Source organism: Calliphora vicina, chromosome 3 (genome assembly GCF_958450345.1).
Source record: "Calliphora vicina chromosome 3, idCalVici1.1, whole genome shotgun sequence".
NCBI classification, from domain to species: Eukaryota; Metazoa; Arthropoda; class Insecta; order Diptera; family Calliphoridae; genus Calliphora; species Calliphora vicina.
The window spans coordinates 97,869,628-97,891,006 of NC_088782.1; the positions used below are offsets into that span (position 1 = coordinate 97,869,628).

The following is a 21,379-nucleotide window of genomic DNA, read 5'->3' on the forward strand; positions in this document are numbered from 1 at the left end:
GTTTGAGCATTTCTAAATTCAATCTAATGTAGAAGTGCTCTTACGATGGCGGTTTGTTCTAATAAATTTGTTCTACATTTTTCCTTTTTTCTTCTTTTTTATATAAAAACTTTTCGGTTTGTTGGGGGGAATTCCTATTTATTCCCCTCTGGATGCGCTACTGTCTATTGTCATACCAGTCAGAAATTATGACTGTTCAAAATATAACTCTTTCAAATATTTATTACATATCACTGCAATGTTGTAAAACAAAAGTTATATTGTGACAATATTGAAAACAAGATTCGGATGAACTCAAACTCGGCATTTTCTGTTCGTCGTAGTAACGATGTTGTTATGCTTCGACTAACTTTGGAACGATGTAGTGTTTATTGTCGTTCTCTCTATGGAATATTTCTAAATAGAAGGTATCAACAATGATTAAAATTGAAATCAGCATTTCCGCGATAGTTAAATCGTTATTTCGGAAAGATACGAGTCTCACTCGGCCAACAACGGTTAACTCCTCGATAGCTGCATAACCCTAAATCGTATTATTACGTTTTAAATCAGTGGCCGGCATAAAGAGAATATGGATTAAAATATCATTTAATGCACTTTATTTCTCAGTTGTAATCTCCATTGATTGTGATTTGGGTTTCTTATTTTTATGAACATCGTTGAGATACTTTTTGTTTACCCAATAAACTATAGTAGGGAACTCCCTAATCCGGTCTCAAAACTAATCCAATTCCCTAAGAATGTGCGTGTGTGTTATTGTAGTTATAACCGTGATTATATGCTTAAAAGTCCATGAAAATGTACAAAAAACACACCATAAAAATGTACTTATTCAACTAGGGCTTGACAAGACAGAAAAAAACAACACACAACAATAATAATAAGCAACAGTTCACTGACTATAAACAGCAACAAAAAAGCACAAAATTAAAACAAGACATAAGATGACCAACAACCAGACCACAAAACAAAAAAAAATATTTTTAATAGGGACAACGACTAAAAACACTAAATGCTGCTTGAATTTTAATTAATGGTCAACATTTGAAACTTTAAATACAGACAGCCTCATAATAAGAGTAACATTGGAAGACACACACGTAAAGACAGGACGTGCCTCTTTCATTAACCAAACCCTTCGGAACTGAAGACAATAAGTTTGGCTGACTTTTTTTTTGTTTTGTTTGGGATTGGTTGTGTTTGTGGTTGGTTTTTGTTTCCTATGATGCTGTTAAATGCTTTAAGCCTCATCTACTGATTAGTACGAGTAGAGTAGTTTGTTTTAGTACTTGTAGAGCCATATTAAAACACACAAACAAATGTTTCGGGGACTGTGTAAAAACCAGAATGCCTGACTGTCCTTTCCAGCAATAATTCTGTTGTTATTTTCAGTTTTGTTGCTTTTGCTGCTGATAATGCTTGTCTTCATTAAGTTTAATGATGGTGTCAAATGTTGTTTCTTTTTTTCTCCACTTGTGTTTGGGGGGTTTGTCTTTGCCTGGAGCTTTCACTAAATAGATTTGTTCTGGGTATTTAATTTTCTGGGGGGGAAAATGCGAAAAGTAATTAAAGCATGTCCTTGTTTTAAGATGTTGTCAATTGAAATGAGCACGGGAAATTAAAATGAAATTGTTTAATTGGGTTGAAATTAAGAGACATAAAAATTATATATTTTTGCTATAAAATTAATGAAATTAAATGGGGTGGGGAGTGATGTACAATAGTTGGAGGTGGTTTTAGAAAATATTTTAAACTTAACAAAACTCTTATAATTAAAATTGAAACCGTAAATAATAATTGTATTATGATGATGATGATAAAAAAAAGTTCAAAAAATCGTCTTTTCGACTTTTTTATATTCCACTTTTTTAAATGTTTGAATAGTCGCCTATTTAACTTATTATCATATTTTAATGTAATAACCGGTTTCTAGATTTATTGATGAGAAAAATAAATTTTTACAACTAAAATTAAAAATAAAAAATCGACTTTTTTGGAATATCGATTTTTTAAAAAGTCGATTCTTTTTTATTTTTGTTATTTATGAAGAAACGACTGTTCGACTCTCTATCCTATTTTAATGTAAAAATTTTGTGATTTATTGATAAGAAAAACACATTTTTTTAAAATGTTTACGAACAAAAATAGAAAAAATCGACTATTCGACTTTTAAGCAAAAAGTCAATTGTCCGAATAATCAACTTATAGAACCCTAATCCAAGGATGGTTACCGATTTGAAACGGTTAAAAGGTAACAAAAAATCGACTTTTTTAAATGTTTGTATAGTCTACTATTTAACTTTTTATCGTATTTTAATGTAAAAACTATATTGCTGCTAGATTTATTAATGAGAAAAATAAATTTTTACAAAAAAAAATTTAAAATAAAAATTTTTAAAAAGTCGATATTTTAACCTTCTATTTTTTATTGTTATTTATAAAAAACGACTGTTCGACTCTTTATCCTATTTTAATGTAAAAATTTTATGATTTATTGACAAAAAAACGCATTTTTTTTTAAATTTGTACTAACGAAAATAGAAAAAATCGACTATTCGACTTTTTTTTCGAAAAAAGTAGATTTCGAATTTCACATTTTTTCAGAAAAAAGTCCATTGTTCGAATAATCGTTTTATAGAACGGTTACCGATTCGAAACGGTTAAAAGGTAACGATTAGATGCTGTCATATGTGGTAAATATTACCCAGCTATAGGTTAGGTTAGGTTACGTGGGTTGCTCGCAATTTAGCGAGTTCACTCGGAGGCCGTGTGGCCCATTGTGGTACCCTTAGAAATACTATACCCTTATGCTGAAATTGTAAGTGAAGCTATAACTTCACTTACAATTTTAAATCTAACTACTTTCTAAATGCATTATTTTGTAAGCTATAATCAAGTCAAATATAAATCTAAATATGATATTTTTTGTCAATATAAAATATCTTAAGTTATCATAAAAGACATGAAAGAAGTGCTTCTAGTAAGCAATGAATGTTGCAATTTCTAAGATGCATGAACGGAGCGCTTACTCAAAGCTGGTATATCATACCTGAATATTGGGAGTGAAGACGCGCTTCTTTTTTCAAAAAGTAATGCTTCCAAGTGGGAAATCGGCATATAAAAATCATGCCTTCTGTAAGCAGGTTTGTAAAGGGTAATATAAGCTCCAATTTTCGCTGGGATATTAATGAATGCCAAAGTCATTATGCTGAAGAAATCGTTTGGCATCATTAGCTTAAGTTAGAAAATGTTTGTCAGTTACGAGGTGTCAACATGTGTTTAACGATATGCTTTTATCTAATTCTAAAAAATCATGTGTATTTACAAATCTTTTCTATCATTTCAAATTTTAAATGACAGCCACATTAAATCTGCTTTAAGCCATTTACGTCATTCTCACCTACACAACAATCCCTGAGATTAACCACAAATATTTATCAAATCAATAAAAACATATAAAAAATTTGTTTCCACTAATAGTGACACAACAAATCCGCCTCTAAAACGCCTTATTTGCACCCTCTTTTTTCACAAAAAATTAAAAAAAAAAATTGTTAAAAATTTGAAAAATGTCTATGACAATGAGCTGTGTTAAGTCATTATTAACACAAAGTTTCATCAATACTCCAATGCAGCAAGCAAGCGGCATAAAAATATTGCCAACATTTAATAATCCTACAAAAAAAATAAAAGAAAAAACGTACGAAATGGACCCTTAGGACTGACTGAATCTTTTTTTATTTGTATTTTTAGGCTGAGTAGTTGAAAAAAATAAGAAAAATTGCTTTTTATTATGCAGCTGAGGTCTATAGCAAATATTTTTTAACTTAAACATTTTGGCACAGGCACACAAACAGACCAAAAAAGGTAATAATGACACTGACAACTCATAATACCCAGCAAACAACTGAGAATATGTGTATTTATTTTATTAAAGGTTTTTTTCCTGTCTCTTTCTCCACAATTGTTGTAATAAAGCCTATGTAATAATGCGTATAAATAATGTGTACTTATTTGCCTGTTTCCATTGTTTTTTAGGAATTTCATTTATAAAGCAAATACTATATAATAGAAATTTGCTTGCAACAGCAGTAGCATCATACAGTAGCAGCAGTTGTCTCTAATCGCTTAAGTCACCCTGTTTATTAGTGTATAAATACATATTGCCTTCATATAATTGCCATAAAATAAAATTCAAGTCAAGTCATAATTTTGTTTGTGTTGCTGCTTTATCCCTGTCACTGTTATTTGCTATTTTTATGCTGTCATTACTGCATAAAATATCCTGACAATTGAATACGTGTTATTTTTATTTAAGGGATTGATTATTTATATTTTCCTTTTAATTTATACTTTTTACTATATAAACATCTCTAGCATATGATATTGATTTGAATGAAAAAATAATAATGAAAATTTGTCATGCTTTTAATTTAATACCCCTGTCAAAATATATGCACATTTAATAGTATTTTATTCTTTTTTGGGGAAATTTAATCAGGGTTATTAATAATAAATCAATACAAATGAGACGAATATTCAACACATTGATCTTAACAGAATAAAAGAAACAAATCTTCTAAGACTTACCTAAACATTATTGGAATTAAAAATCGCTCAGAGCATTTTGAATTTATTTATTTATTTTTTTGGTCGAAATAATTGTTGCTCCAAAAGTGAAATTTCAATAATAAAGTTTAATTTTCGGTGACATGAATTTTGTATATATAAAACTTATTTGGAGCGATATTTGTGTAGATACATATGGGGGATTTCATGTCAAGTGAACCAACTTTTGAAATCGATGTCTTCCGATCGGGATGAAATTTGCACCAAGGTTAGCTCTATTGGATAGTAACTCAGACACAATTTTTCAACAACATCGGTCGAGAACTCTCTGAGTTATAGGGGGTAAAATTTTGACAATTTGGTCAAACAGGGGTTTTTTCTTATCCATGTAACTTATTACCTATTGTTCTTAGCAAAATGTGTTCCAAATAGTATAGATAGCTATTTCTTCGATCTTTCGAAAAAAAATATTTAAAAAAAAAAATAAAAAATTTTTAATATTTTTTTTCCGAAATCAAAAACTTTTTTGACTTTTTTTTAAAATACGCTATTTTTTTTTATTTTTTTTTTATTCTTAAAATAAAGTTTAGATATTTTCCTTGAACACCTACTTGGTCGCTTAGTGGGATGCGAGTGGGATATCTATCAAAATAAATATTTTGTAACTCAAAACATCAAATTTTTGACTTTTTTTGCAAAATCAAAAACTTTGTTGACTTTTTTTTTTCAAAATGGACCCTTTTTTAATTTTTTTTTTTAGGTCAAACAAAAGCTTAGATATTATCCTTGAAGACCCTTTTGGTCGCTTAGTGGGATGCGAGTGGGATATCTATCAAAATAAATATTTTTTAACTCAAGACTTAAAATTTTTGACTTTTTTTTTTGCAAATACGATTTTTTTTCCAAATGGGCCCTTTTTTTAAAATTTTTTTTGTAGTCAAAAGAAAGCTTAGGTCCATTCCTTTAAGATATTTTTAGTCCCTTAGTGGGATGCGAGTGGGATATCTATCAAAATAAATATTTTGTAACGCAAGACATACAATTTTTTAATTTTTTTTTGCAAAATCAAAATTTTTTTCCAATATGGGCCCTTTTTTAATTTTTTTTTGCTCAAAAGAAAGCCTAGGTCCATTCCTTTAAGATATTTTTAGTCCCTTAGTGGGATGCGAGTGGGATATCTATCAAAATAAATGTTTTAACACAAAAATTGTATGTCTTGAGTTACAAAACATTTATTTTGATATATATCCCACTCGCATCCCACTAAGCGATCAAAACCATCTTAAAGGAATAGGCCTAAGCTTTCTTTATAGCAAAAAAAAAATTACAAAAAGGGCCCATTTTAAAAAAAAGTCAAAAAAGTTTTTGATTTTGCCAAAAAATCAAAAATTGTATATCTTGAGTTACAAAATATTTATTTTGATAGATATCCCACTCGTATCCCACTAAGGGACCTAAAATATCTTAAAGGAATGGACCTAAGCTTTCTTTTGACTAAAAAAAAATTTTTAAAAAAGGGCCCATTTTGAAAAAAAATTCGAATTTGCAAAAAAAAAGTCAATAATTGAATGTCTTGAGTTACAACATTTTTATTTTAATAGATATCCTACTCACATCTTCCTAAGTGACAAAATAGGTCTTAAAGGAAAAGACCTAAGCTTTCTTTTGAGCAAAAAAAATTTTTTAAAAAAAGTCCCATATTGGAAAAAAATTTCGATTTTGCAAAAAAAAATTAAAAAATTGTATGTCTTGCGTTACAAAATATTTATTTTGATAGATATCCCACTCGCATCCCACTAAGGGACTAAAAATATCTTAAAGGAATGGACCTAGGCTTTCTTTTGAGCAAAAAAAAAAAATTAAAAAAGGGCCCATATTGGAAAAAAATTTTGATTTTGCAAAAAAAAATTAAAAAATTGTATGTCTTGCGTTACAAAATATTTATTTTGATAGATATCCTACTCGCATCCCACTAAGGGACTAAAAATATCTTAAAGGAATGGACCTAAGCTTTCTTTTGACTACAAAAAAAATTTTAAAAAAGGGCCCATTTGAAAAAAAAATCGTATTTGCAAAAAAAAAGTCAAAAATTGTAAGTCTTGAGTTAAAAAATATTTATTTTGATAGATATCCCACTCGCATCCCACTAAGCGACCAAAAGGGTCTTCAAGGATAATATCTAAGCTTTTGTTTGACCTAAAAAAAAAGATTAAAAAAGGGTCCATTTTGAAAAAAAAAAGTCAACAAAGTTTTTGATTTTGCAAAAAAAGTCAAAAATTTTATGTTGTGAGTTACAAAATATTTATTTTGATAGATATCCCACTCGCATCCCACTAAGCGACCAAGTAGGTGTTCAAGGAAAATATCTAAACTTTATTTTAAGAAGAAAAAAAAAATAAAAAAAAATAGCGTATTTTAAAAAAAAGTCAAAAAAGTTTTTGATTTCGGAAAAAAAATATTAAAAATTTTTTATTTTTTTTTTTAAATATTTTTTTTCGAAAGATCGAAGAAATAGCTATCTATACTATTTGGAACACATTTTGCTAAGAACAATAGGTAATAAGTTACATGGATAAGAAAAAACCCCTGTTTGACCAAATTGTCAAAATTTTACCCCCTATAACTCAGAGAGTTCTCGACCGATGTTGTTGAAAAATTGTGTCTGAGTTACTATCCAATAGAGCTAACCTTGGTGCAAATTTCATCCCGATCGGAAGACATCGATTTCAAAAGTTGGTTCACTTGACATGAAATCCCCCATATATAAATTAAAGATTTATGACCGATAAAGTTCAATTTCGAGAGGACATTTGTATGGGGGCTAGGTGAAATAATGGACCGATTTCAACCAGTTTCAATAGGCTTCGTCCTTGGGCCGAAAAAATTATATGTATCAAATTTTATCGAAATATCTTCAAAATTGCGACCTGTACTCTGCGCACAAGCTTTACATGGACAGCCAGCCAGCCAGACGGACATCGTTTAATCGACTCAGAAAGTGATTCTAAGTCGATCGGTATACTTTAAGGTGGGTGTTAGACCAATATTTTTGGGAGTTACACACATCTGCACAAACGCATAATACCCTCCCCACTATGGTGGTGTAGGGTATAAATATGATCTCTTTCATGATATGAAGTGTTTAAAAAATGAGTCACTGGCGAATCTAGTCAAATTTGTCAGACGTAATGGTTGGTTCTCAAGCAAACTACATGGTTTAGGGAGCATGATATCTATTAATTAAGTGTTCACGAATATTTTGTAAAAAATCAATGAAAATCTGACGTCAATTATTCAAAACGTTATTAAATATCAAACGGTTGTCCACCGATTCGAAGCGGATTGCTATTGTACTGTTTACTCTATTTTATATTATTTAGGACATTCAGTTTTCATTTACCCCCACCAGCTCCTCAGTCTAATTTAAATTTCTTCTCTAAAATTAATTTTTTCCCTTTTCCCTTTATTGTCCCCTTCCTTTTAACACTTTCCATTTTAACTTGTTACAATTAATTTCCCCATATGACCCTTTTAAGTGTGTCACAACACAATTTGTAGATTATTATCAAAATTAATTATTATTATTATTATGATTATAAAGTTTTCGTTGCTGTTTAAAAAATAAAAACCCTTTTCTCCAACAAACAGATATGTACTAATAACATATTTTGCTCAAGAAAAAACCATAAAATTTTAAAATTATACCTTTGAGGATTTAGCAGAAACTTAATCAAAGTATGTATAAGAAAAGTACTCGTATGTACTAAGTATTTAAATTGTAGGCAAAAGCAATATTAGTGAAAATGTGAATTTAAGTTATACTTATTTGTTTTAAGTCCTCCAAAATTCTAAAGAAAATACCGAATCCTTTTGGTGTAATCAATTCTAAAGTGCAACAATTTCTTTACAAATTACTTATTAACCATTATTTCCTTAAAGTAAAGGTCTCAATACAAATTTAAATTTTATTTCAAAACATGAAAACTTTATTTTTTATCATCTTGTTTACAATTATAAGCGTTATCAAAAGTTTTCCTTTTAAAAAATATTTTAAATAATTTAATTATCATATAATAGCTTCTTCACAGCCATAAAACAAACACTGTAAACGGGACATCAGAATAAACCCACCACTAAATCATGCTAATGACAATGATGCATATGTCCCCAAAAAAAGAAAAATATTTGACATTTATTAATTGTTTATGAATTAATGCCAGCCAGACACAAAATTCGTTTTACAGCTGTTGAAACTTTTTGAAAAATTAATAAATACATCTACTTGTATACATTTAAAGTTCCACTACAGAAAGTGGGGTTGGAGGTTTTGATGGGGGAAATTTTTAAATTTACCGTGAAATGTTGTGAAACGATCAAGGCAACAGTTTGTTGTTGTTTGGATAATTTCAATACTAAACCCTATTAACAATAATAACTTAACATTAAGTTAGCACTAACCATATACTTATATGCAATAGATATCTATTATGAAACCAAACATTTTTAACATTTTTTATCCAAAAAATTCAAATATTTCTAATTTTATAAATAAAATGTTCACATATTCCTAAGCTTTTATATATTATTGAATATGTCTTTAAAATGTCTTTAATTTAGTTTCAAATTTATCTCCAATAGATATAGATATACCAAAAAAATAAGATTTTGTAAAAAAGGGGGCAGAAAAAAGGCAAGATTTTCTCTCAGATAATTCAAATATTTATAAATCAAATAAAATATTGTCGTATTCTAAAAATGTTTATATATGATTGGACAGTGCTTTTAAATACCTTTAATTTGGTATCAAATTTATCTGCAATAGTTTTTGTATTATAGATTTTGTAAAGGAAAGGACAGAGCAAAATTTTTTTCGAAAAAAAAAATCGATTTTGTAAAAGAGGGCAGAAAAAATGCAACATTTTTTTTCAAAAAAAAAAAAAGTATTAGTATTATTTATGAAGATACATATTAAACATTTGAGCAACTTTGAATTTTTTTATTGCTGGCATCAAAGTTAAAATATTGAGATAAAAGGTTCAAAGCGGTAAGAGGTAGGAGGAACGCTAATTTGGATTATTTCGGTCTGTCTTTCAAAGAAAGATAACTTTAGTGAAAGAAAGAGAAATTGATCTTTATTCCCCATAATCACATAGAGCACTACAAAGTCTTACAGTTTTAGAATGAATTATTTGAATGATCGATTAATTTTTAAAATTTTCTCGATTATTCGAACGAATAACGTGTACAAATTATTATTCGAATAATTTAATAGAATATATTTAAAAACCGAAATAATTTATTTTTCAAAAACAAATTAAATTATATCACATTTTCTTAAATATTTATTAAAAAGATTATTTATTAAACGTTTTCAATTCGAACGTTTTAATATTAAGATTCAATAGTTAGAGAATATGTAATGTAATAATGGGGAGGGTATTATGCGTTTGTGCAGATGTTTGTAACGCCCAAAAATATTGGTCTAACACCACCTTAAAGTATACCGATCGACCTGGAATCACTTTCTGAGTCGATTAAACTATTTCCGTCCGTCCGTCCGTCTGGTTGGCTGGCTGGCTGGCTGTCCATGTAAACCTTGTGCGCAGAGTACAGGTCGCAATTTTGAAGATATTTCAATCAAATTTGGTACATATTATTTTTTCGTCCCAGGGACCAAGCCTGTTGAAACTGGCTGAAATCGGTCCATTATTTCACCTAGCCCCCATACAAATGTCCTTCCGAAATTGGATTTTATCGGTCATAAATGTTTAATTTATAAATGTCCACAAATTGCGCTCCAAATAAGTTTCATATATACAAAATTCATGTCACCAAATTTTGTTACGATCGGTCCATAATTAGTCATAGCTCCCATATAGACCCGCTTCCGAAAATCACTTTAACGTGCACAAATCGCTTAAAAATGTTGGTATACTCACAAAATTCAACATAGTAAACTTTCATAGAGACATAAATCACACGACCTAATTTCATTGTGATCGGTCCATAATTTGTCATAGCCTCCATATAAGGCCCACATCCGAAAATCACTCAAAAATATAAATTATTGAAATTTTAAAAGAAAAATGTTTTTGCTCTTTTACTTAGTGTAGGGTATTATATGGTCGGGCTTGACCGACCATACTTTCTTACTTGTTTTAATTACATTTAAATTATTTATCATCATTCATTGGGATATACTTTATCCTTTCCTATGTCGTTATTAGACAGACGGTTTTCGCGTTTTATATAAGTTGGATAAAATTGGGATTTTAATCCAAAATCTATTGAAAAAATAAATTTCTAGTAAAATTTCCACTGAAGAACAATTATGAATTAATGGCTTCGCTTCTTCGGAATCACTTCCGAAACTCACTTAATCAAATAATAAAATGATTTTTTGAAATTTAAATTTGAAAATCTCTACACTGCCAAAATATTATTTATTTGAAACTTTTTTTTTTTGGGAAGTTCATAATAAAATTATAAAAAAAAACTTGCTAATTTTTATAAAATTAACAACTAATATAAAAAAATTTAACAACATAAACATTTATGAATGATAATTGGGAATATAAACTAAACTAAAACTGAAATTAAGTTGTATGTTTTTGTGATTAAAATATTTTTGTTAATTAATAAAAATAAATTATGCAAATAACATAATTATTATTATTTTTATTAATTTTGCAAACTTTATTATCTTATCATTAATAAATAAATAAATAAAACATGACTATATTTTTTAAACAAACTAAAAGGGGAAAGAGTTTTGAAATAAAATGCATATTAAATAACATTCAAAAAAATAATAATTGAACACAATTATTATCCAAACAATACACCGGTGTGCATATATCAGGTGTCAATAAAAATTGATTTAATTGTCAATGAAACACTTTATACACTGTCTCCTGTCGCTGCAGAATAATTGCAATTGCATTGCTACCACTATGATAATAAATGCAATTTTTATTAAACAATTTCCCAGCACGTGTGTTATAATATAAAAAAAGGGTTGTTTGGTTTGGTTATTAAATGTTGCTTAACTATTTTTTTTTGCAAAAAAAAATGAGACAGATAAATATAAATATTAAATAAATGCCTGAATAAATACAAATAATGGCAATTTATTGCAAATAATGAACCAATATTTAATGAGACACAAACATAATTAAATTTAATTAAATTTTATTATCACACAGTTTAATCGAATCTGCAGCAAATGACTGGCTGGCTATAATAATAAACCATCAACTGTGTTTAGTAGGGATGCCCTTATTTTGTTGGCAATTTTCGATGCTATTGAATTGAAGTTTCAAGTTTTGGGTCAAAGTAGCAATATTTTCCAAAAAAAATACATATTAAAAAAATTCTATTAATAAATGAAACCATCAGCGCAAAAGTGGTGTAACACAATTTTTTGGGTTGTTGTTTTGGTGTTACTTACAGTTCTTACATTACCAATATCAATACAAAAATGGGGTAAGCTACCTTTTGGTATTCAAAAGCAGATGGAGCTGAAAAAAATGTTTTTGCACAGAGATAATATAACAAAGTAATGTAGCAAAAGTGCTGTAAGTTGAATGTACCACGAAATAAATCAGCCTTATCATGTAAGGCGTAGTCGTTTTACGACAGTTTCGTAATAGATTAAAGAAATTATTCAACCTGTTTCATTAATCTAGTACGAAACTGTCGTTGTCATAACATGATAAGGCTGATTATTTTGGGGTTACACCACTTTTGCTCTGATAGTCTCAAATAGCTTTATTAAACGAAATATCAAACAAATTAAAATGTTTTTGGCCTATAATGAACGTTAAATGGAGATTAAAAACGTAAACAGTTGTATATATTAAAGTTTAGTGCGGGAACCGATTTATTTTCAATTCCTAGATTATATTAACCCTTTTATATTTGGCGTCAAAAATGTCGAAAATTTTAAACCTTGAAGTATTGAAAATCCCAAAAGTTCAAAATAAGCGCCATCCTATTGTTTATAGTTGTTATTATTTTTGGTGTTATTGTTGTTTTTGGATTTTAATTTTCATAAATACGAAATTATTTATTTATATTTTATTTCATTTATGATTTATTAAAAAGGACTTGCAGACTTTTTTTTCAATTTATAACCATGATAAATGAATGAATAAATAAGATATGAATATGATGTAGAGATAAAAGCAGTGGGAAATTGAAAAATAGCAGGTTCATGTGGCAAAACTTAAAGATACGGTTAAAAAATAACATTTTCCTGGCTGCATAAAAAATGTTCCATAGAAAAATTACGGAATCTAAATAAATATGAAAGATTTTTTTTGCAATTTCTTCTTTGTTTTTGTCGCTTTTTATTATTGGGTGTATGACTTAAAAATGCGGGATTTACAATATATGGAGTATCTTTTGAAAGCGGTTTTTGTTTCTAATAACTAGTATGTTATTTTGAAAGGTACATATCTGCCATTTATTCTCACTTCGCTATTGAACATTATAGTGTAAACAACAAATTTTTTTTTGCTTCGAAAATGTAGAATTATGTGCCAACAAAGCATTATATCCGGGAAGTTTTGCTTTACTTCTTTAATTTGAAAAAAGTAGCGCCGAAGCACACCAAAGCTGACCAAAGCTTCCATCGGTTTCTTCGTGTGAAAGATGGTTTGATACGGAAGACAGATATCGCTCAGGACAGCCAAAAAAAAGTGTGAAGACCAACAATACTCCATGAAGATTGTTGTAATAAGAGCAATAAGAGCTTGCAAAATCATTGGGAGCTACTCAAACAGCAATTTCAATCGTTTGCGAGCAGCAGGATTCATTCAAAAACAGGGAAACTGGGAGTTGAAGCCGAGAGACATTGAAAGACGAGTCTGCATGTCCGAAATGAAGCTTGAACGCTATAAAAGAAAATCATTTTTGCATCGAATTATTACTTACGATGAAAAATGGATACATTATGATAACCTGAAGCGTTGTAAAGCTCGTCCAACCTACCGAATCGATACTAAAATCAAATATCCATGGCGCTAAGGTAATGCTCTGTATTTGGTGGGAGCAAAAGGGGCCAGACCATTACAAGGAACCCGTACCGAACGCAACTGATTAGTTTGAAGAGAGCATTTTCCAATAAACGCCTAGAATATGCGGCCAGAACCGTAATATTCCAATCCATAATATTCCATCATGACCACATTTTGTGGCTTTATAAAAACAATTTAGAATGAATTAGTTGGGAAGTTTCGCCTAACAAGCCTTGTATAGATCTTGCCCGATCCGAATACTATTTGTTTCAATCGTTACAGAGTGATCTCTCTGTGATTCGATTCACTTTGGAACAGAGTATCCGATTTCGGCTTGATTCGTTTTTGGCCTCAAAAGATGAAAAGTTCTTTTGGCTCGAAATCCATATGTTGCCAGAAAGATTGGAAAAGATCATAGCTAACAATGGCCAATACTTTGAATAAATTTTCAAAATAAAAGAAAAAAATTTGTAAAACTCTCATTTTTAATTCATACACCCAATATTTTTTTAATAATTTTTCATTAGGGTGATTTTACGTTTTTGTACGATTTTGTACTTTGAATATTAAAAATTCACGGACAAATTTTGGCGCGATATTTTGAGAATGTCTTTTTTAGTTTCCTTCTTAAAGTTACGGCATTAATTCTGCACAGATAAAACATATTCGTTTTGATCTGTTGCCAATCCATAGATTTTTGTATTGGAAACCAGCAAAATCTGTTTAATAGGAGCAAAAATTAGGGATCAAAAAATGGGCTAATAAAAATTAATCTGATTTACCCCAATTAACGACAGTATAAATATTAGTTAACATATAACCAGGCTTCGTGTTTATGGGGGTATGTTCAGTATCATAATCCATTTTATTTTCTGGAAAAAAAATTAAAATTGTATCTTTTTAGAAAAGAATTCTTTATTAGATCCTGGCTATTTCTAGTGCTATTTTTTCAAACCTTACTGTTTGGAAAACAAAACAAAATAAATCTTAAATGTTAAAATAAATTTCGAAATGACAAGAATATAAACACACAAAATTTCATATGTAAATAAACAGATTGCAAAAAATACACAAAATAATAAAAATTTATCAAAAAAAAAAAACAAGAATCCTTAAACAAAGCATACGCCATTTTAAGCAAATGAAACAAATACTCAAACCAAAATATACAAATACACAGACAGATGAAAAGCTTTATAATAGAAACCAAAATAATGAAAACAAAAGCTTTCTTTCTTATTTAATAATAAAAATGGTTTAAAAACAAACAAACAAACAAACGAACGTATTCATTTCAACCCCCAAAAAATAAAACTCCATTTTACACACTTAAACACATGTACTTGTCTGCCTAAATGTGTATTTCGTACTCATTCCTTTTAAAATCTATCAGATTTCCTGTTTATGTTGGTGTTAGTATTGTTGTTAACATGACAAGACTACAACAAAACAACAACAGCAGCAACAACATTTTAATAATCATGAACATTTATAAACAAAATGAACCATGTGAAAAAGTACAAGATAAATATCATGCTCCATTTAAGAATTTATTCGAAGCTCTAACCCCTCTCCAAAAAACACAACATCCTTTTTGGTTCATTGTTTCCTTCCGTTTCTTCTCCAGGGTCTGGTGTTCAAGTGTGTGTGCGTGCGTGTTTTATAAAAGAGAAGAGAGAGAGGTAGAAGAGAATATTGTTGCTGTTGTACACATAATAATGTGGCAACATATTTTTTCATTTTCTTGTTGTTACCAAGATGTAAAAATTCATTTTTTTTCTACAGAATTTTCTTAAAATGTTGTTCAAAACATTGTTGTTGTCTATCACTACAAGTTAGTTTATTTAGTTTTGCTTTTTAGCCAGACATATTTATATAAATGTTTTTTTTTATATTTAAACAACATTTGGTGGCTTTATATATCCATATCTACATATATGTATTTCAAACTTGTCCTGAAGAAATTGTTATGGCAAAATCATATGAATGAAACTTTAACTGTTAAAGATGGGGTGTCTAGGTGTATTTTACAAAGGACTCATATCATTATTTATGTTCAAACACACACATTTTTATATTTTATTTTAATATAAATATGTTCACTTCTTGGAAATATACCACATATGCCAGCTTCTTGAGTCTTCTGGAAATTATGTGAAAATCATGATAATCATCCTATAAAAAATATGTAAAATTTTATTTTTGTTTACAGAAATTTAAATTCGTTTTATAACTTTATGATTTGATAAAATCATACAAAATACGTCATAATTTTACTATATATTGTGGTAATAAATATAAAGCAATAATAGTTATAATAAACCGAAAACAAACAAGGGTCTCATTTGTCGTTTTATTTGTTTTAGTTCGATTTTAAATCAGCCACCTTAAAATTGTTATTTAATTTTTATAGCTGTTTTTTTATATAAAAATTTAACATATTTCTTTAATTAAATAGTGAAAAGGAAATTAAAGAAGTTTTTTTAAAGACAGGGCAATTAAAACTGATCACAGATAACTAAATGAACGGGGCGCCATTTTTAACTATTTTCATTAAAAAAAGCAGCATAAGGTTTAAACAAAAAAAAAACAAATTGAAAATGGTTTTTATGCCTAAAAACATCAATAAATTCAACAAAAAATATGGTGTTTTCTAAAAATATTCAAAATTAAGACCATTTTTAAAAATAATTACAAAAGGGCTAACAATTTTTATTCATATCTGTGTCTGTAAAATACTCTCACTTCGAAAATACACAATGAAAATTGTTGAGATTCACTCGTAAATGTTTATCATTGTCCTAATCAGTTTGGTATTGAAAATTAGCAAGATCGATTCAGAATACGGCTAAAAAACGAATTTTCTCTGTAGTGTGTTGTGCGATCCACTGACCAATCGACAACGAATGGGTGAGCCCCCGCTGATGAACGCGTATTTCGTAAGAAACTTATTATATTATTGAGTCGTTCAATTCTGAATTAGTGTCTAAGCCATAAAGGAAGTTGCTCGAATCATTAAATGCTTTTTCGGAAGTAAACACAACCGACATCAAATTTTCGGAGTCTTTAGACCTTGATATTTCCTATCCTGTTTCCGAACATCTGCAATATTATTTCATCAACTCAACCATTTATAAATCAGTATCTAAAATATCTGAACAATTGCTTGAACAGTTAATCAATTCTATTGAAAAAAGCATGATCGGGCATCTTAAATTTTAAGCGCCTCCAAATGCCGCTACAATTATAAAATTTAATGATAAATTTGCTTACAAAGTTCAAAAATTATGGTTTTCATAAATCTAACCATAAATTTTAAACACATTTCATCAACCAAATGGCTATTTAAGGTATTTTTAGATCATTCCGTAAAGCTGTTACACGAATATTTACATAAATATTTCTGTGGTTCACCTTAATCGATCATCTTGAAAATTCTTTCCTATTTTCTAATACCTAAAAACCAGCAATTTAATTTCATCAATTCAAAAATTTTTAAATCATTATTTTAAAGAGAACAGCTCAATTGAGAGACTCCAAATTATAATTTTCTACTGCCGAAATTGTCTTGGAAATACAGCTGTATTGATAAGTACTTTAATAATTTATTTTATTTTCGATCCAAAAAATATGAGATAAAATTCAGTTACTGGTTATTTATTGCTATTAACGATAATAGAAACAACCTTATTTTAATTACCTTATCCCCGAAATATTTTAAAATATACCCAATAAAATCCCCAGTCCCCAAAAGCCTTTCAAAATCCCATTCTTTAGGCTCAAATCCCCAAGAGTGTCAAGTCTGATTAAAGGTTAGATCCTAAAGGTTGCCATTAACTACTGAACTTAAAATTCCAAAAACTTTATCAAAGATATTTTTATTTAATAAATAAATAGAACCCAGAAACACTCCAATTAATTTTATTACTTAAAAATCATACACATAAATAAACAAATAATTTGAAAAAGAAAAACATGATCACAAGTGATTATTTAATGAGCCTTAAAAAAATACACACCACAACCAACAACTCCAGAATTCCAAGCAATATTTTAAAATAAATCAAAACACCATATCCAGTGACTGGGCATAATTTCCTACACCAGAGAGGATGGACAGAAGACAAAAATTTAATGAACTAAACATGACACTGCCTCATTGACAATAAACTACTTCACTTCACATTGCGATCAATAACAAGAAGATCAGTTCTACAAACGCAACAATAATGAAGTAAATTAATTTTTCATATTTTTGTTTTTTTTTGTACAACATACACATGCATTCAGATCCATTCATTCACACAATGCACATGCAATGTGTCTGTAATTCAAAGTGTGTTTGTGGGTATTATTTTTTTTAAAGATATTAAACACTTGATGAAGAAACCACCAGATGAGGAATAACTTTCATTTCTTTTATCAAAATTTAATGAGTTTAACATTGATCGGAAGAGGGAAATTTTACACTAATCACATCAGTAACAGCTCATCAGCTTATGGCAAAAAAAATTAAATTCATTCATAAGATCGTTCAGACACAGATCATTTATTCGGCATCAGAATAGGCAGAGGTGCCTAAATGGAAATTTAATAGGAGCTTACGAAAATTAAAGTTCTCATATACTTATACAAGATTTTTACTGAAATATTTTTAAAATTTTTAAAAGTTCGACTTAAACTTCACAGAGTTAAATGTTTGCCTAACACCACGTTAAAAGTTACATATAACGTGGTGTTAGGCAAACATTTAACTCTGTGAAGTTTAAGAACCCCTGCTTTTAATACACTTCTTACTTAAATAAGTCAGATCAATAATCGCTTGATCATGATCATTAGCAAATCAAAGAAACAGCGAAATCATCACTTTCATGTGGTTACAAAGAAAAAAAAAATATCTCAGTAGGCTTCCTACAATGTGTTTTCTTTACATTATTTCTTCCCATATTTTTTTTGAATTCATTTAATTCTCTTTAAAAATGTTGACTTCCTCTACCAGCTACAAGGTGTGTCTGGCCAATATAATAAAGATTATTTATCTGTTGATTTCTTTTCTGACAAATCATCTTTATGTCATCAAGTTGAAATAAATACGGGGAGGAATTGATTAATTTGGTTTTATTTTGTTCATTGTGTTTTCTTATTAAACTTAAATTTAATATAAATTTCAACCTTAATTAATGAGCTGGAACTAATTTTAAAGTCAATAAAATATAAAATGTGGTGAGGTCTTTTAATGATTTTCATTATTACTTACTTGTATTTGATAATCGTTCTCGCCACGCCATTGGATTGGCAACGAGACCTTGTAGACCCGGCCAATACAGATGTGTTCTATCGACCATATGACCGGCATGCGTTTTCAATGGGGTACCTTGATTTTGTGACAGGTATTGGGCCATGCCGGCTGCAGCCGCCGCTATGGAAAATCGTGGTAGGCCACCTGAAAAATTGAATAGAAGAAAAATAACAATGAATAATTTAGACAAATAATATTTACATTTTAAAAATTTGATCTAAAATCTAGGTTTAAGTATGCAGTACAGATCATCATTTTTCTTTTTTTATAACCACGTACAGCTTATCAGGAGGACATATTCAGATTTCTATTACGCCCTTGGTATGCATTTATTAGCCGAGCTGAACTATAAATTAAAGTACCACGATCAATGACATTTCTAGTTTAAAACAAATAAAAAATGGAGTTAAAAACTATTTTTTACGATTTTGACCGATTGTTGGTCCAACTTACTATGGACTTATATATGTCGTTGCAAAGGTCTTTGAAATATCTATCATTAAATATCCATATTGTGTATATTAATGTCTTAGTAATCCAGTTATAGGTCAAAAATCGAGGTTGTCCTGGGTTTTTCCTCATATCTCAGAAGTTTCCAATTTTAAATAGGAAACTTGTCGAAAGCATGTCTGACAGAATGGAATGACAAACCTTCTCACGAAGGTGAAGGGTATAAAAATAAAAACATATGCCAATTTTATTTGATATCTATCATAGATTTGTTTAAATATGAAATCTAATTACGAGATTCGTTATTTTTTACACTTTTCTGACAAAAATTATTAAGAACTAGTTGATCGCCCCGGCTTCGCCCGGTAGCATTTACTAATATTAGTTCTTCAAGTTTCTCCAACATACGCAGACCAGCCTGTTCTTATTTATTTGCAAATAAAATATCTAAATTTGTACTGCATACTTTATTACAGTTGACAAAAAAAAAGAATTTCCGAGTATTACCCGGGATTTTTTAATGTTTTTTCTTTACAAAACATCTCCTGAAAATTTCGAATCGAATAAAAAAAAATCAGCCAAATCGCTCCAGCCGTTCTCACTTGATGACATTACATACATGGACCATTTCATTTTTATATATGGGGCATTTCATGTCAAGTGAACCAACTTTTGAAATCGATGTCTTCCGATCGGGATGAAATTTGCACCAAGGTTAGCTCTATTGGATAGTAACTCAGACACAATTTTTCAACAGCATCGGTCGAGAACTCTCTGAGTTATAGGGGGTAAAATTTTGACAATTTGGTCAAACAGGGGTTTGTTCTTATCCATGTAACTTATTACCTATTGTTCTTAGCAAAATGTGTCCCAAATAGTATAGATAGCTATTTCTTCGATCTTTCGAAAAAAAATATTTAAAAAAAAAAAAATTTTTAATATTTTTTTTCCGAAATCAAAAACTTTTTTGACTTTTTTTTAAAATACGCCCTTTTTTTTTTTTTTTTTTTTTTTTTTTTTCTTAAAATAAAGTTTAGATATTTTCCTTGAACACATACTTGGTCGCTTAGTGGGATGCGAGTGGGATATCTATCAAAATAAATATTTTGTAACTCAAAACATAAAATTTTTGACTTTTTTTGCAAAATCAAAAACTTTGTTGACTTTTTTTTTTTTTCAAAATGGACCCTTTTTTAATCTTTTTTTTTAGGTCAAACAAAAGCTTAGATATTATCCTTGAAGACCCTTTTGGTCGCTTAGTGGGATGCGAGTGGGATATCTATCAAAATAAATACTTACAATTTTTGACTTTTTTTTTGCAAATACGATTTTTTTTCCAAATGGGCCCTTTTTTTAAAATTTTTTTTGTAGTCAAAAGAAAGCTTAGGTCCATTCCTTTAAGATATTTTTAGTCCCTTAGTGGGATGCGAGTAGGATATCTATCAAAATAAATATTTTGTAACGCAAGACATACAATTTTTTAATTTTTTTTTGCAAAATCAAAATTTTTTTCCAATATGGGCCCTTTTTTAATTTTTTTTTTTTGCTCAAAAGAAAGCCTAGGTCCATTCCTTTAAGATATTTTTAGTCCCTTAGTGGGATGCGAGTGGGATATCTATCAAAATAAATGTTTTAACACAAAAATTGTATGTCTTGAGTTACAAAACATTTATTTTGATATATATCCCACTCGCATCCCACTAAGCGATCAAAACCATCTTAAAGGAATAGGCCTAAGCTTTCTTTATAGCAAAAAAAAAATTACAAAAAGGGCCCATTTTAAAAAAAAGTCAAAAAAGTTTTTGATTTTGCCAAAAAATCAAAAATTGTATATCTTGAGTTACAAAATATTTATTTTGATAGATATCCCACTCGTATCCCACTAAGGGACCTAAAATATCTTAAAGGAATGGACCTAAGCTTTCTTTTGACTAAAAAAAAATTTTTAAAAAAGGGCCCATTTTGAAAAAAAATTCGAATTTGCAAAAAAAAAGTCAATAATTGAATGTCTTGAGTTACAACATTTTTATTTTAATAGATA

At 29.0% G+C, this 21,379-nt stretch overlaps 1 protein-coding gene across 1 annotated transcript in view; it reads right to left on the reverse strand.

Annotated features, from left to right (window-relative positions):
• Positions 1-21,379, reverse strand: part of HGTX (HGTX homeodomain transcription factor) — a 51,480-nt gene that overhangs the window by 22,947 nt on the left and 7,154 nt on the right. The window contains exon 2 of the mRNA XM_065505147.1: positions 18,847-19,032. Coding sequence (XP_065361219.1) covers positions 18,847-19,032 — 186 coding nt within the window. The remainder of the gene's footprint in view (positions 1-18,846; positions 19,033-21,379) is intronic.